The following is a 17475-nucleotide window of genomic DNA, read 5'->3' on the forward strand; positions in this document are numbered from 1 at the left end:
TTGGAATATATTAGCCTGGCACTCTGGGTTACTAGACCAGTGATATTACCACTTTGTCAGTGCCACCACCTGCATGTATTCCTCATGTTGTTGTGGTATCTACTTCTTGCTTCAGATGAGAGTGTGACTGTGAAATTGCAAATTAATCGCCAAAATAAAGAATGTGAGATCCCCATTAGCAATTCAATGTATTACATATATAAGCATCTACCATGGTGCTGTGTGGTGAAATGTTAATTTTTGAATTTGAAACTTTTATTGAGCATTTCCAGTTCTACACCTATACGTTACAAAGAGTTCTACTGAATTTGACGGGACAGAAATTGTTTGTGCTCCCACCTTACTTCACCCCACTCAGTCGATATTTCCTTCTATTCCTTTTTCCCTCTTCTTAGCCTCCCCTTAAAAGCATCACCGCTATTCCCCTCAATCACTTCATGTGGTCGCAATTCCCACGTTCTAAATTCTACATTCGAAGTCTGCATGTAGACAATGTAATATTCATGATCGTGGTGAATTTAAGTCATATGAAGAAATATTTCAGATGAATGGGGCACTGGATGAATGATCACCTTTGGATTTGTAATAAACTTTGATTAATTGTAGATTTCCCCCAATTTGAACTGTTTCTGACAACTAACTATGATGCAACAGCCAAACTGCATTTATTACTTTTGTAACCATATTTGGTGAGTTGTGTTGTCATTTTGTTCCTGTTTTTAACCACTTCCTGTAACAGAACTATGCCACAAATCTTCAAAGGTAATTGTTTATTGCACAGAACAATTCTGCAATTACAAGTATATATTGTGATAGCTTTACATGTGGATTTCAACTTGGATTCTGTTAATGAAACTAGTTACAGGGGTTTTATTGGTGCAAGTTCTCATGGTGTAAGTGACTAACAATTTCTATAGCTTCACTTCCTATCTCTTTAATCAGAAACAATAGGAGCTTATTGTGGGGCACTTTCTAATTCATCAGTGACGCAATATTTAAAAAAATATATTTTGAATAAAGAATTTTATTTATAACAAATAAAATGCACAATATCAACATGAGAAACAGATGCAACAAAATGCATTATTAGAGGAAACAGAAACAGCCAAGCAAAGCCACCCAGCAGAGAAACGCCCAACCTCTTTCCCCAACAATGGGAACTAACCCCACCCCCAACAGCTGATGGTGTTTAATTATTTACATAAGAAATCATTCGCTGCCACCTCAGGTAGAAACCCTCGACTGACCCCCTGACGGTGTACTTAACCTTCTCCAGATGTAAAAATTCCATGAGGTCACCCAATCAGACTGCAGCACTGGGCAGAGCGGAAGATCTCCGTCCCAGCAGAACTCACCTCCAGGCTGTTAGTGAGGCAAAGGCAAGAATATCCGTCCGCAACTCCCAGCAAGTCCGATACTCCGAAAATTATCACCAGGACAAGGCCCCAGGTTCATGTTAAGAATCGCTGACATGGTGTTAAAGAAGGAAACCCAAAAGCTTGCCATCCTGGGACATGACCAGAACACGTGGCTGTGATTAGCAGGTCCCAAAGAAAACCGCTTACCTGACCTCCATCCCGCAAAGAAACTACTCATCCTAGTTTCAGTTAGGTGTGTGTTGCCTTGAACTGAGTTAGACTGAGTAGTGCACAGGAGAACGTGTTCACCCTATGAAGGGCCTCACACCACAGGCGCGATTCTCCGCTCCCCACGCCGGGTGGGAGAATCGCGGGAGGGCCGGGCGAATCACGACACACCTTCTGGCACCCCCCCGCGATTCTCCCACCCCCCTCCAAAATGGCGCGTCGCGGAATCGCCGCTCGCCGTTTTTCACGGCGACTGGCGATTCTCCGGCCCGGATGGGCCGAGCGGCCTGACGAACCCGACCGGTTCACGCCGGCGCCAACCACACCTGGTCGCTGTCGGCGCGAACATCGCGCGACAGGTAAGTGTGGGGCCTGTGGGGGGCGGAGGGAGGATTGAACACCACGGCCGTGCTCAGGAGGTAACTGGCCCGCGATCGGTGCCCACCGATCGTCGGGCCGGCATCGCTAAGAGATGCACTCTTTCCCCTCCGCCGCCCCGCAAGATCAAGCCGCCATGTCCCAGTCATGGTGGCCCTATGCAGCACCTTGAATTGAATGAGGCTAAGCCGCGCACACGAGGAGGAAGAAATTACCCTCTCCAGGGCATCAGCCCATGTCCCGTTTTCGATCTGTTCCCCCAGTTCCCCCTCCCACTTCGTTTTCAGCTCCTCTACTGACGCCTCTTCCACCTCCTGCATAAGCTTGGTGGGCCACCATTTTTAATGGTCGGATTCACTGGCCCAAGAATTCTACCGTCTCTGTGCAAACAACGCAGGAGCAAAAATCTGGTCCTCTGTCCCCCTCACAATAGATTTCAACTCTTCACTTCTGAAGATCTAGGGAGGAATTTTTCGCCTCATGGCATGTTTTCCAGTGGGGAAATGCCTCGCTATAGGCCACCAGCAAAATCTTATGGTCTCACCGATGTCTACAGTGTTTTGCGTGGCTCACCCTTTGGTGGAAGCAGACGATCATGCCGGCAGGAAGGGCTGGAAAATCTCACCCCTACTCTCTGAAATCCCTCAAAAGCCGTTGCAACTCTGACTGCCTTACATTCCAATGGTTCATCATCTTCTAAGACTGCATTCCATGGGATTCACAAAGCTACAGTCGCACCTCTAACTACCAGCACAATTCCAGCTCTCTCACAGACAAGTAGCTGCACCAAGCTGGCCATCTCCCTGGGTTCTATGAACTCCAGTCTCCTGGCTGCATCAAGCTTTAAATGGCTCCCAGGGCTTCCCTGAGTCCTAATTGCCTAGACCCAGTAAACAGCTCCCAGGACTTCCCTGTGAGCTGCAAACCACCTTTCAACAAACACATAAGTAAACTGAAACCAGAACCTCCTTAAACCCCATCCAGCTTCATGATGGCATAATCTTTGAGAGTTCGCTGAATGCTTTTAAACTAATTTAGCTCTAACTCTCAAAATAAAACATCTCTCTGCACTGTACTCCTTTGCAGATATCACATCACCAATTCTCTAACTAAGTCCACCTGCTATTTTATGACTCCATCTCTTGTATTCTGACTCCATTAAACAAACATGGGTAACTTTCTGAACTGCCATTTTCTTTTCGGTACTCTGGCAATCTCTAAAGCCCAGCATTTTCATTACCTTACATTAGCAACAATATTCTTCCCAGAACTCAACAATACTTCTTAAATATTAACATGAACCATGAAGTAGATAGTCATCTCACAGTGCAGAGATTAGAGGCATTACAGTGGAATGAAAGTGCAGACAATGAAGATGAAGCCAAAGGATATTGTAGATTTTGAATTTGTTTCATCTCTCTTTTTTTCTCCTTTCCTTTCATTTTACCTCTCCTTCTTTTCCACTTTTCTTTCAGATGATGACAGCACATTACAGGATGTGGTGGGAAGAATGCCCTCGCGGGCTGAATGTCACATTTTCTGATGGTGAATGTGGGAAAAACGTGCAGCCCATGTTGTGAATCTCTTACCCATTCTTTCTTCTCCCTTTTACCCTTTTGAAGGCTTGGACACTGGTACCTTTCCTCCAACTGTGGCGTTTTCAGAAAATAAATGGAATATATAATTTAAACCCTCCAATGCAAACATACTTGGTAGCAATTCCAATGCTAAAATGCCCACACTTGCGTTTTACTTGTAAACAATGCCTGTTTTCCTTAACCATCAGCTCAGATTGTAATTGTAACCTTGCAATGTACACCACCTGGTGGTGCTGTGGAGCTTGCTGGTTCACAGCCGCCAGCTCTTCTTATCAGGATAACCACTGTGACTAGTTCAGCTCCTCTGTCCAACCACATTCTTCAGGTGCAGCTTGGCTCAACCAACTTTTCTACCCACTAATTTTTTAAATATTTCTTCCCAGCCTCGAGGAAACCCCACGATTGCTTACACTCTAGTCAGGCTACACCTTTGAGCTGCAGTCAATGCACAGCAATGATGTGAAGATGCCGGCGTTGGACTGGGGTGAGCACAGTAAGAAGTCTTACAACACCAGGTTAAAGTCCAACAGGTTTGTTTCAAACACGAGCTTTCGGAGCACTGCTCCTTCCTCAGGTGAATGGAGAGAGCTGCGCTCCGAAAGCTCGTGTTTGAAACAAACCTGTTGGACTTTAACCTGGTGTTGTAAGACTTCTTACAATACACAGCAATGCAAAGGGCATTGTGGAGATTGAGAGGCACAGAACAGCAGAGGGGACCTGGGACAGAGCAGATAGCCCAATGTTATTTACCCAGTTCCCATTTACTTAGTACATTTGTACCTGTTCCACTTTACCTGAAAGCAATTCAAATTGTTGAACTGCTGTTCAATTTATTAGGGATATGTTTAATTAATCCGCTTCCACTCTCAACGCGTTCTGTTTGTAGGATCCCCATTGTTGCCCAACTTGTTCACTGGTGTTAATAGCTGCAGGACAAAAGAACCAACCACAGATAAATGAAGTAAATCCGAACAGATGAAACCAATCTTCACATGCAACAAGTTAGTGGAAATAAATTATTGAATAAATACATCCCCGCAAAGTCCTCACTACACTAAATTCAGTAACATTCCCCAACTTAATAACTTGCTCCCTCTGCAGTTGCTCACTTTACCAACTCAATTTTGATTGTAGCCTTGATTACTGTTGAACAATCTTAAAAGACAATTTTTAATAAAATATTGGGGTTTTAAAGCATGTATTCACACAAACTTTTCTTTTCAAATGGTTGCAATGGTAGTTAATTAAGGTAGTCACCTAACTTAGATTCCCAATAATCAATTTCTCGTGGGTATGGGGGAATGACCATGTGTTTGGGGGGTGACATTGCCTGGGTGTGGCGGACCCACAAGCTCACTTAAAGATCGGGGCACCCTTTCAAAATGGCGGCCCGATCTCTGAGTTCAGCTCCCCAGTGATGAAAAAAATCAAGTGTGGGCTAAACCACTGAGAAACTCCCCAGGGCCAAAAAAGTGGCTATGTCTCATGAGATAGTGGTGGGGAACTCGCCGGCAGAGCGGGCAAGAAGCTTGCAGCAAAAGCCGCCACAAATGACAGTTAGAAACTTTTCCAGTTCTCCATATTATTCCTCACCTCCCCGCTTCCCTAAACTCCTCCTGCACCATCTTGAATAATTATGTAACTCCACATCCTCTCGCCACTACTACCAACGCCACAGCATCTCCATCTTCAACTAGCATGCCATTTCCTTCAATTTCCATCGCCAATGGAATGGGCCTGGAGATTAGAATGAGAGTATTTTTAATCCACTTATGTGTATGTTTTTCATGTATGGAAAGATCTGTCTGGACTGAATGCAAAACCATACTTTTCACTGTACCTTGATACACATGTCAATAAGCCCAAATCCAAATCCAATCCACTGTTTCTTGCATGGTATGTTACAAAATGAAATGGCTCTTGTGTGTGATCAGTGAACCTGTCGATAGAGCTGCAGTTCCAGTTGCTATACTGAACCACAAAATAATTATAATTCCTCCTGGTAACACTTTAAAATCCTACGGTGAGATGCTCATCAAATGAGTAACAGCTGTACGTTTTTCTTTTCCCATTCTTGCAAAAAAAATAGGCAAATACAGAAAAACCTTTGCTAAATAGATCTGAGCAGGGGGGAAGAAATGCTCTCTTGTCAGACATATGCAAACAAAAGAAGTTGAAGAAAGCTGTTACCAATGATAGGAGTGCACCAATCGTCAGTGGTAAGTTTGAAAAATTAAGAAGCTTATTGCTCTAATTTAATTATGTAAAAGTTCCTGATGTTTTTACGTTAGAAAATTATACACTACTGGATTTGTTCAAAGTCTGTAACCCCTATATGAATTTACATGCAATATACAATTCCATTTACACACTGTCAAAATGCTACCCACAACACTATTTGCATTTGGAATCCATGTGCTGTTTAAACGTCTGGTTAAATTTGTTTACTCTTTTTTTAATCCAGCCACCAAAATTCATGCAATTATATGAACAAGGAGCAGGCATAGGCCATTCAGCCCCTCAACCCTACTCCACCATTTAATAAGATCATGGCTGATCTGATATTAACATCAAATCTGACCCCACATACCCCCAATAACCTATAGCCCTCTTGCTTTGTAAGTATCTGTACACCTCTGCCTTAAAAATATTCAAAGACTCTGTTCCCACAGCCTTTTCAGAAAGAGAATTCCAAAGACCCTCAATTCAAAGAACATACAGTGCAGAAGGAGGCCATTCAGCCCATCGAGTCTGCACCGACCCACTTAAGCCCTCACTTCCACTCTACATAGTCCTCCAGATGTGGCCTCACCAATGCCCTGGATAACTGAAGCATAGCCTTCCTGGTTTTGCATTCAAAAGGACCTTTTTGTTTCATGGCCCAAATTATTTTTTTGTTCAAGTTGTTTCAAGGAAAGAACCCATTTTAACTTGCACAAAAATATTTTTCCCTGGAACAGGAATGTAAATCTGGCATTCTGTCACAAGAAGACATTACTTGAGACTAGATTTTCCAACTTTAATGAGCGGAAGATTGAGAATCTCACAAACCATTGGCTTCCGTATCATTCTTCAGACGACCCACTGGGCAAATGAGACTCAATGCTCGAAGCTACAACTTGTAATATATAACCTGTGTTACAGTATTGATAGGGATGGTTTACCGATCCTTTAAAAATAATATCATTTGTACTTCTTTTTAAACAGCACCTAAAGGACCTGGAGGAGGCGGTGGCGGTGGTGGCGGTGGTGGAGGTGGAGGAGGCGGTGGAGGTGGAGGAGGTGGAGGAGGTGGGGGTGGATCTGCTGGTTTAGGTGGATTATTTGCAGGAGGAATGCCTAAGCTTAGGTCTGCAGGAAACCGAGAGAGTTCAGGTAAGTTATAATTACTTTTAATCTTGTTTAATATTTTCCAATCATGCCTTTTATTATTTTTACATCCCTATTTCCATACAGTGCAGTTTCTTTAATGGAGTTACTCACCTGATTATGTTGACTGATATGATTGAAAATTACTGTGTACTTTTTAATTACGTCTTTGTGTTTGTTGCTTTGTGGTGTGAGTAAGAAATTATACCCACTTGCTGATTTCAATAAGGATCAAGAAGTTCACAAAATAATACAGAGGTGCTGATAAAGTCAACATTATTCCAAAGGAGGGTTCTATTATGTTTTAAACTATGACTCCATGGATGGAAGAAACATGAGGTCACTCATACCCTGAAGCACCTCACTCCGTCAGACGTTCCCTTGCCTTTCAGGCACATCCAGCATCTGATCATACCTGGTTAGATCAGCGTACCTCTGTGGGGAATTCTGGCTGTGTGGCCTGGGTAAAGTTGCGGCCTGGACCCCTAAACCACTGAAGAATGACATTTATAAAGAAACGTCACTGTGACCATCATTCAGAGGGGCACTTGAGGCACCCTTGTTATATTTATGGAGGAAGGATGTAGGAACCAGCCCCCACCCCCTCCAGCAGACTTTACAACTTTACATACTTATTATAAAGTCAGGCACCTCTTCTTAGTTGTGAAGGCACTGGCTATTAGCATGATATACCACCCTGGTACAGACCAGAATCACAAGTGGGCATAGGAGCAGTATTATGTCAGAACCTACAGATATTTGGCTGCCCACCTTGCATTGTAACAAAACATTTTTTTTTCCCAGAACAAACATTAGGAGCTGGTTCTGTTCTTTCTCCTCCCATCAGTTTATAATTAAAAATTGCTGTACTTAGCACACAATGGGTGATTATTTCACCCCAGTGTGATTTAGCTGTATTCCTGGAGCCCCATGTCATGTTTGTGGCTTTCAAGTATCTTAAGGAGAAAAATAAAAATGTGTAAAAGGAGTAGATAAATCTGTTTGTCAGACTCTATTTGTCTGTTCACAATTCAGACAAATTAACTGCTGCAGAACAAAATAAAATTGTACAGAAAAGCTAATGTTTGCAAATAAACTCTATTTCCTGTATATCATACATTTATTACATTTCTATTCACAGATTCTGGTGGAAGTAGACCGCCAATTATGCCTCCTGGTGGAAGATCATCTGGTCCCAGACCTTTTGCAATAAACAATACTCCACCAAAGATGTCTGGCTCATCTCTTTTTCCAAGGAATAATAACCCTGAGCCACCAAGAAATAAATTGCAGCCACCAAATCAACCAAAATTTTCAAGGCCAGATATAGGTTCAAAGCCTGATTTAGGACCACCACCGTTACCAAATGCACCACGACCATCAGCATCAAGTATGCAGACCAGGGGTCCTCCACCTGTACCGGGAAATCGAATGTCAAACCCAGGACCTTCTCCACCAAATCGCAATCAAGGGTCTCCTCGTCAGTTCTCTGCTACTATTCCACCGAGCAGTGCAAATAGATCTTTTCTGCCTCCCACCCCAAGCAGACTTGCTGAAGACAAGCCTTCACCACCAAATCCTCCACTTCCCAATTCAAACAGACCTCCACTGCCTCCTACTCCCGTTAGGATGACAGATGATAGGCCTCTACCACCTCCAATGACAAATAGACCCCCACTTAACCGGGATGGCCCTCCACTTCCACCACCACAACATCAGAAACCACCTGTCCCTCAAACACCTCGGCCAACTCCCTCTTTCCAAGCTCCACCCCCACCACCACCTAATCGACCAGGACCCCTTCCCACTCATCCAAGCGCTGCTCCAGATATTGAAATTCCAAAGCTCCCTCAACGGAATTTGTCCCTCCACAGCACTTCTTCATCAGCATCGCCTGGGTCAGTGCGAAGTGGTCCTCTTCCTCCCAGTGAAAGACCTCCACCACCTGTCAGAGACCCCCCCAGCAGATCGGGTAGGTTCAATGAATATTTTGACATCTCTTGTTTGTAACCCTACAGCCCCTCCTCCCCACAGTTTTAAACCAAGACTAAAAGCAAAAGCTGATTGGTTTTGCTGTCTGTATTAATCACATCTCAATGCTACATTACAGCTTTGTATCTGGTTGTTATTCTTTTAACTCCACCACAGATTTCTTCTTTTCCAAAGTTCTGATGGCATAATTTGTCACCTTCTGCTCCTTAATGTTGCAGTAGTTGCACCAACACATGCTCTGTTCTGCTGAAGTAACCTTGGTGCCTATTCCTTTTTCCTTCCTGCAAACGTCCCCTTTGGCAGCGTGAGTACCTTAGCTTGGGGTTCTAACAGTGGGGCAAATGCTAGAAAATCAAATAGCAGAGTGTTTGGAAATGGGAGGAGGCAAAGGGAATGAAATGAGGATAGACCAAAGATCAAGGAATATGGATGAATGATGAAGAGAAGAATGAGGAAGTAGTGGAAGGAATGTGAAGGAAGAGAGGAAGGACAAAGAAAGATTGCTGATTTCGGTTTCTCTCCTTTTAATCCCACAAATAGTTGAAGTTTGCACTTCAGCGTGGAAAATGCCAGCTTGGCATCTTGGCAGTGCCAGCCTGGAACCCTGGCAGTACCCTTGCGAGCAGACTGTCACCGTGGCAGTGCCAGGCTGACACTGGCGGGGTGAAAGGAAGGTAATGCAGGGTGTCCAGGTGGCACCAGCAGTGCCAGGGTACTGCCATGCCCAGAGTGCTTGCATCTGGGGGCCTCCAATAACCTGGGAGACCCTCACGAGTGTCTTTCCATCTGGTCCCCGTTTGTGGAGACCAGTACAGAACGTGCTCGCCCGAAGTCTCCAATGTGAGGGAATTAGAAATGAAAATCGCTTATTGTCACGAGTAGGCTTCAATGAAGTTACTGTGAAAAGCCCCTAGTCGCCACATTCCGGTGCCTGTTCGGGGAGGCTGGTACGGGAATCGAACCGTGCTGCTGGTCTGCTTTCAAAGCCAGCGATTTAGCCTGGTGAGCTAAACAGACCCAACGCCTTGGTTAGATCTCAGGAATGCATGTTAGTGAGACCAGCTGTCTCACTCTAATAAGCAGATTTGCCAGAAAGTGGTCCTGCCCACAACTGGTAGGATTTACATTGCGATGTCTCACGAGATCACGATAGATCTTGTGAGGCGTGCAAGCCGGGTAAATCCTGGAAGTGGGATTTCCCGGCATCTACCGGTTGAAATGCTTTGCGACGCGCTGCTTTTCGGTTGTGTGGTGAATGTAATATGTTAATTCACACTACGTCTTTGTAAGCGCAGTAGCGTTATCCGACCACTAGGGAGAGTAGCTCTGGGAATGCTGAGGAGCTTGTACAGGGCTCCACCCTTAGCTCTGCCCATGACTCCTCCCCCTAGCGCTGCTGTATAAATACCCTTGTCCAGAGTCAGCCTGCAGCTCACTAAGAATTCATCAACGGGTAACAGGCTGGCTCTGTAGTAAGTCGATTAAAGCCTAGATTCATATCGGAAACACGTGTCTGGTGAATTGATGGTTCCATCTGGTTGCAACGCGTATTATCTCTAAACCAGGTTGTAAATACAAAACCGACTCCTGTAATTTGAGCATATAATCTAGGATGACACTGTAGTGCGATATTTAGTGTGTTGTGAATCGGCAGACATGTCATCCTTCTGATGAAATCAAGGCCTCATCTGCCTGTCTAAATGGGCATAATAGATCCTACAGCAGTATTCAAAGGAGGGTTCTTCTTGTATCATATGCAGCAGTTTGCCCTCAAACAGCATCTTAACTGTTTCAACAGCAGATTAATTGATCATTTATCTCATTGCTGATTGTGCGACACTGCTGTGCACCAATTAGCTATGCATTTGCTTCCATAACAACAATGATTACAAAGTAAGTAATTAGCTCTGAACACTTGGGGTGTCTGGGGATGTAAAAGATGATTTATTAATGAAAGTCATTTCTTTCTCTCAATTAAGTTTGGGACTTTTAGAGTGTATAAGTGTAGTTCTTTTCGAACAAAACAAGAATAAGGGCACTGTACATTGGGGAACCTGTAAACAAAGACTTTCAACAATAAAACAATAATCTCTAATTTAAATAATATTGACAGCATGAATATGTATAATTTTTTGATGATCAAAATAACATGTTGATTCAAATTCCAACGCATTGTTAAGAAGCTCTTTGCACATACTGCATTCATTCTCTTGAGGAAGCTGACTTCTTAGCAATTACTCTATAGGACTGCACACTAATTGCTTTCTGAACTTCTTAAAACAGGACCTCTTCCACCACCACCTCCAGCTAGTAGAAATGGTAGTATCCAGAAAGCACCACCTGTCCCACAGCCCCCGAATCGAATGGGTTCAGACACGAGAAGTGGCTTCAGACCCCCACTTCCTCCCGATCGAGGAAGTCCTGTTGCCCCACCGCCCCCACCGACGTCAATGAGGAATGGCTTTCAGGAGTCCTCACAGTCAATGTGTGAAGGTAAATATTACACACCACCCACCCTCCCGAAAGTGTTTTCAGAATATATGCACAAGTTTGTCAAGAAATAACATTTAACTGATGTGTAAAGCAGTCAGATGACTGAGTTGTGAGGAAAACCTAATTGAGCTCCCAGCTCTGGGTCACTGTTCGTGTGGAGTTTGCACATTCTCCCCATATTTGCATGGGTTCTGCCTCCACAGCACAAAGATGTGCAGGGTAGGTGGATTAGAAACACTAAATTGCTCCTTAGTTAATGGGAAAAATGAATTGGGGGTACTCTTTTTTAAAAAAAAAAAATTAATTTTTAATGTGAAAAAAACCTAATTGAGTTCATTTGTATCCATCTTTCATGTTCCAACTCTCATCTCTGTGTTGCATCTCTCCTAATGGCAGCTAAGTATAGAGAACTTGCTGTATAAAATACTGCAGCCGAGAGCCCACACCATACCACTCGGTGGAGCTGCTACACCATATGGCAGTGCTGGAGACATTTCACAAAGTCCAGCATAAATTAATGGATTCAATATTATACATTCATTTGTGTTATTTCCTAGAAATAAGTTACACATATTGCCGTGTTTAGATTTAACACCAGTATAAATATAGATATGCTGGTCATGTATTGCAAAATTAATTGTTCTTTTATCTAACTACAGATGAGTGGGAAGGCAGATTTTCTTTCCATTCCATCTCTGAACTTCCACCACCGGAACCATACGTAAACTTCCCAAAAACGTATCCTAGTAAACAGAACAAGACAGAGAGCAGAGGTGAGTAGCAGAGAAAGGAAAGCTGCCAAACCCCCGTTGTGAAGTTTGAAGCAATAGGAACTGAAAAAACTCCTTTCTTGATTTTAAAAAGAAGTTTATAAATTTTAAATTTCTGATGAATATTAACCAGGTATTACATATTGCATCTTCCTTGACCTGTGGGGATTTAATAGAACAATTCGGAGATACTAAATAACTAGAAATGGTGTTTATACAACTAATAGCTGAGCCTTACTTCCTGGTTCAATTTTCTGAGGACAGAATTGGCTCACTGGTGATTACTATGAGGGAAAAGTAGCACATATCTGTCACACGAATAATGGCACGTAGGTGAAGTACCAGAGGGTAAGTTGTGCTTCTGAAACCGGGACCCAGTTTCGGAAGCAAAGAGTAGAACATTGAAAAAAGCAAAAACAAAATAAATTCAGTGTAAACGTACTTCGGAATTTAAAATATTGTATAAATCACAGAGCAACATTTGGGTAAAACAAAACTGAATTGTGTAAGTTGTTGAGGGCGAAAGAGAAATTCAAACGACTTACTTTGGATCTGTCTTCACTAAGGAGGACACAAGTAACCTTCCGGAAATTCTAGGGAACAGAAGGTCTAGAATGAAGGAGGAACTGAAGGAAATCCTTATTATTCAGGAAACTGTATTGGGGAAATTGATGGAATTAAAACCCGATAACGTCCCCAGGGCCTGATGCTCTACATCCTAGAAAACTTAAGGAAGTGGCCCTAGAAATAGTGGATGCATTGGTGATCATTTTTCAGCATTCTATAGAGTCTGGAAGAGTTCCAATGGATAGGGGGGTATCTAATGTAACCCCACTTTTTAATAACAGGAGGGAGAGTGAAAACGGGGAATTATAGACAGGTTAGCCTGACGTCGGTGGTGGGGCAAATGCTGGAGTCAGTTATAAAGAATGAAATAACTGAGCATTTGGAAAATAGGGACAGGATCAGCCCAAGTCAGCATGGATTCACTAAAGGGAAATCTTGACAAATCTTGTGGAATTTTTTGAGGATGTGACCAGTCGAGTGGACAACGGTGAACCAGTGGATGTTGTGTATCTGGACTTTGACAAGGTCCTACACAAGAAATTAGTGAGCAAAGTTAAAGCTCATGGTATTGGGGGTAATGTATTGACATGGATAGAGAACTGGTTGGCAGACAGGAAGCAGAGAATGAGAATAAACTGGTCCTTTTCAGAATGGCAGGCAGTGACTAGTGGGGTACCGCAGGGTTCAGTGCTGGAACCCTGGCTGTTCACAATACACATTAATGATTTGGACAAAGGAATTGCATGCAATATCTCCAAATCTGCAGACGACACCGAGCTGGGTGGCAGTATGTGCTGTGAGGAGGATGCAAAGAGGCTGCAGGGTGACTTGGACAGGCTGGCTGAGTGGGCAAATACTTGGCAAATACAAAATAATGTGGGTAAATATGAGGTTATCCACTTTGGTGGCAAAAACAGGAAGGCAGATTATTATCTGAATGGTGGCAGTTTAGGAAAAGGGAAAGAGCAATGAGACCTGGGTGTCATGGTGGAACAGTCGCTGAAGATTGCCATGCAGGTATAGCAGGTGGTGAGGAAAGCTAATGGCATGCTGACCTTGGTTGCGAGAGGATTTGAGTATATGAGTAGAGATGTCTTGCTACAGTTAAGACAGGGCCTTGGTGAGGCCACACCTTGAGTATTGTGTGCAGTTTTGGTCTCCTAGTTTCTTGCTATTGAGGGTGTCCAGCGACGGTTCCCCAGAATAATTCCTGGGGCGGCAGGACTGGCATACGGAGAAGGACTGGATCGACTGGGCTTAGATGAATGAGAGGGGATCTCATAGAAAGATATAAAATCCTGATGGGACTGAACAGGCTATATGCGGGAAGAATGTTCCCGATGTTTGGGACGTTCAGAACTGGGGTCACAGCCTAAGAATAAGGGTTAAGCCATTCAGGACTGAGATGAGGAAGAACTTCTTTCCTCAGAGAGCTGTGAACGTGTGGAATTCTCGACCACAGAAAACTGTTGGGGACAATTCATTGGATATATTCACGAGGGAGCTGGATGTGGTTGTTGCAGCTAAAGGGATCAAGGGGTATGGCGAGAAAGTGGGAGTGGGATACTGAATTTGCTCGATCAGCCATGGTCAAATTGAATGGTGGTGCAGGCTCGAAGGGCCGAATGGCCTACTCCCGCACCTATTTTCTATGTTTTTGTGTTTACCCTCACTATCTAAGGGATTATTACTCAAATTCATTATTTGGAAAGAGGAAAGATTATTGGGACACGGGGGAATTTTCATTTTATTCTTCAACTAGTTTACTATTTCTCTACCAGTTACAGAAAACAATGAAATGAAAATCGCTTATTGTCGCGAGTAGGCTTCAAATGAAGTTACTGTGAAAAGCCCCTAGTCGCCACATTCCGGCGCCTGTTCGGGGAGGCTGTTACGGGAATTAATATCTAAATCCGTGATGACCATCATCTCTTTCTAGAATTGTGTAACAATTAACTTTACAATTGTTCTCAGCATCCATACCTCCTAAAACTATTAAAATACCATTTAACCAGAAATGTTACACTTTATAATTATAGAGATTGCGTATTTCTTATGATCTTTTACTCCGACAGATTCAGGCCGGAGAGAACGAGGTGCTCCGCCCCTTCCACCAATTCCACCTATACCAAGGTGAAAACAGATATGACCATTGAAAGCTCATGGAAAGCCATTCAATTCTTCGACCACCTTGCATGCTTTAACTGCAGACTTGCTACAGGGATGTTGAATTTGCCTCTTATCAGCGTCAGTCATTTTCAGCTGTAGAAATGCTGGCTGTCTGGCATTTTGTTTATGTGATGCTTACAGCATCTAGAAATTAAAAAAATAATTTCTCCTTTGCATTTTTTGACTGCTTTAATGTAAAACATGCTAACTTGTTTACAATATTGTGGACCAGAATAAATACATGTATTTTGCAAGAATATTTCTTTAACCTATTTTATACAGTAGCAGTATGGGTCGGGTGCTCAATATATGATGTCTTCTAATAAAAATAGGCACTTTGGCTTTAATATTGAATATTCTTAAAGGTTATGTTATCAAATTGAATTTAAATAAAGAGCAGAATTGCATTTTTCAAGCTATCTGTTGTAAATTGTAAACCAAAAAGACCTGGAAAGCAAAACAAAACTAACTGCTATTGATTACAGGGTTGCCTGCTGTACTTACTAACTTTGGGGATTATCTGTATAAAACACATAGTCGGCGGTTAAAAATACCAAATAACGAGTCCCAATACCTGCATGAAGCTGGACTAATGGGATGATTTGAGGGTATCAAATTAGGGAATTCAGTCTAAATAAAAGCTGTACATAACTAATCCATTTTAGGTACATTCTCTCCCCATTTACATCTTTTAAAAGGTATTATATTTACTTTAAAGTTATAAAACTAGCATAATTTACCACTTAAAATATTAGAAATAACCTGGTACGGTGACTAAGTGTAATAAAAATGGAAGAGAAAATTATATTGATGGTGAGGAAAACTGGGTGTCATGTAATTCTGGCTGTAAACTTTCTGTTGCCCATTTTGAGTGATTGTCTTCAACCAATTTAATCACCGTAATGTTTTTAATCTTTCGATGAAGTCTCCGATGGGGATGATGTAAATGGTTTGCTATCACTTTGATCCAGTTAGGAAGAAGCATTTTCATTATCACAGAATTAGAAAGAATTCTGATTCTTTCTAATATACTGCACAGAAATAGGCTGGGATATACTGCACAGAAATAGGCTGCAGTCTTCGCCAGTGTTTGGGCTCCACACGGGGATTCTGCCATTCTATCTAACTCAGCATTTCTTACTATCTTTATTTTTCCATACATGTTTGGTTTCCACTCGAAAGCACTTGTCTGCTTAAATTCCATCTGCCATACTTCTGCCCATTTCACCATCCTGCCTATGTCATCCGAAGCCGAAAACTATCCTGCATTTTACAAGTTCCCCTTCAAGCCACTCACAATCATGACCAGAAATATATCGCCATTCCTTCGCTATCACTGGATCAAAATCCTGGAACACTCTTCCTAACAGTACTGATGTGGAGATGCCGGCGTTGGACTGGGGTGAACACAGTAAGAAGTCTTACAACACCAGGTTAAAGTCCAACAGGTTTGTTTCAAACACTAGCTTTCAGAGCGCAGCTCCTTCCTCAGGAAGACCTGAGGAAATGAAATGAAAAATGAACAATGGAAGGAGCTGTGCTCCGAAAGCTAGTGATTCGAAACAAACCTATTGGACTTTAACCTGGTATTGTAAGACTTCTTACTGTCCTAACAGTACTGGTGGTGTATCTACACCACATGGACTGCAGTGGTTCAAGAAGGCAGCTCACCACCATCTCCTTGAGGGCAATTAGGGATGGGCAATAAATACTGGCCTAGCCATCAATGGTGACCATCCCATGAAAAAATAAAAACTGCCCTCACCATGTTGTACTACCTTGCCAAGTTTCATGTCATTTTCAAACTTTACAATGTTATGATAAAAATTGCAAAGAGCAATGGAATCAAAACAGGTATGTTACGATCCCCATGGGGATGTGTAAACCAAAATAACAAACTTTACTGAATGATCCCCAAGGAAGAAATTACCAGACAAGTATTCACATTTTAAAACTTTTAACATGAATCAGAATCAATGAAAATTAAACATGAATGATCAGGAAAATCACTGAATATTATACTTGGATAGATACACCAAATGATAGAAATAGTCAGCCAGGGGTTCACAAACTGAGGGTTAAGAGCCCTGATGGGATGTGGGAAGAGAGGATTGCGATCGCAACCAAGATTGGCTCTGAACCCCCATCACAAGTGTGCAGCCAATTTTTTTTTCTAGCCCCTGTTTGCTGAGAGGGGCGGGAATGAGCTCTTGAGGGAGCATTACTGCCGGCCAGAAGCACACCCAATTTATTTTCTCTGGCCTTGTTTTGCTAGGAGGGGAGAACACCTTCAAGTGGCCCTTCGCATGACAGGGTGACATCAATCAATGGGAATCCTAATTGGATGATCAGTGAGTGGGGGAGTGATGTCATGTTGCAATTGAAGGATTGGGGTGAGAAGTGGGATTTAAAGGAAAGTTCCACAACTCCTCATTGGCACGGTGCTTGTCTAATCTGGAGTTTAACAGTTAGTCCCAGTGATGACAGTTAAACTAATTTGTCAGGGGGATGGGAAAACGAGCTGTAGTCCAGAAGCCAGTGTTGAGAGTAGTG

The 17475-nt window shown here is 42.8% G+C and overlaps 1 protein-coding gene across 5 annotated transcripts in view; it reads left to right on the forward strand.

Annotated features, from left to right (window-relative positions):
- Positions 1–15341, forward strand: part of LOC119961888 (WAS/WASL-interacting protein family member 1-like) — a 145259-nt gene extending 129918 nt beyond the window's left edge. For all 5 annotated transcript variants that reach the window (XM_038789373.1, XM_038789371.1, XM_038789374.1 and 2 more), the window contains 6 exons: positions 5652–5781; positions 6770–6937; positions 8073–8903; positions 11207–11416; positions 12076–12189; positions 14829–15341. In XM_038789373.1, coding sequence (XP_038645301.1) covers positions 5652–5781; positions 6770–6937; positions 8073–8903; positions 11207–11416; positions 12076–12189; positions 14829–14890 — 1515 coding nt within the window. In that variant the 3' untranslated portion in view covers positions 14891–15341. The remainder of the gene's footprint in view (positions 1–5651; positions 5782–6769; positions 6938–8072; positions 8904–11206; positions 11417–12075; positions 12190–14828) is intronic.
- Positions 15342–17475: the final 2134 nt, after the last annotated feature.

Source organism: Scyliorhinus canicula, chromosome 2 (assembly GCF_902713615.1).
Source record: "Scyliorhinus canicula chromosome 2, sScyCan1.1, whole genome shotgun sequence".
NCBI classification, from domain to species: Eukaryota; Metazoa; Chordata; class Chondrichthyes; order Carcharhiniformes; family Scyliorhinidae; genus Scyliorhinus; species Scyliorhinus canicula.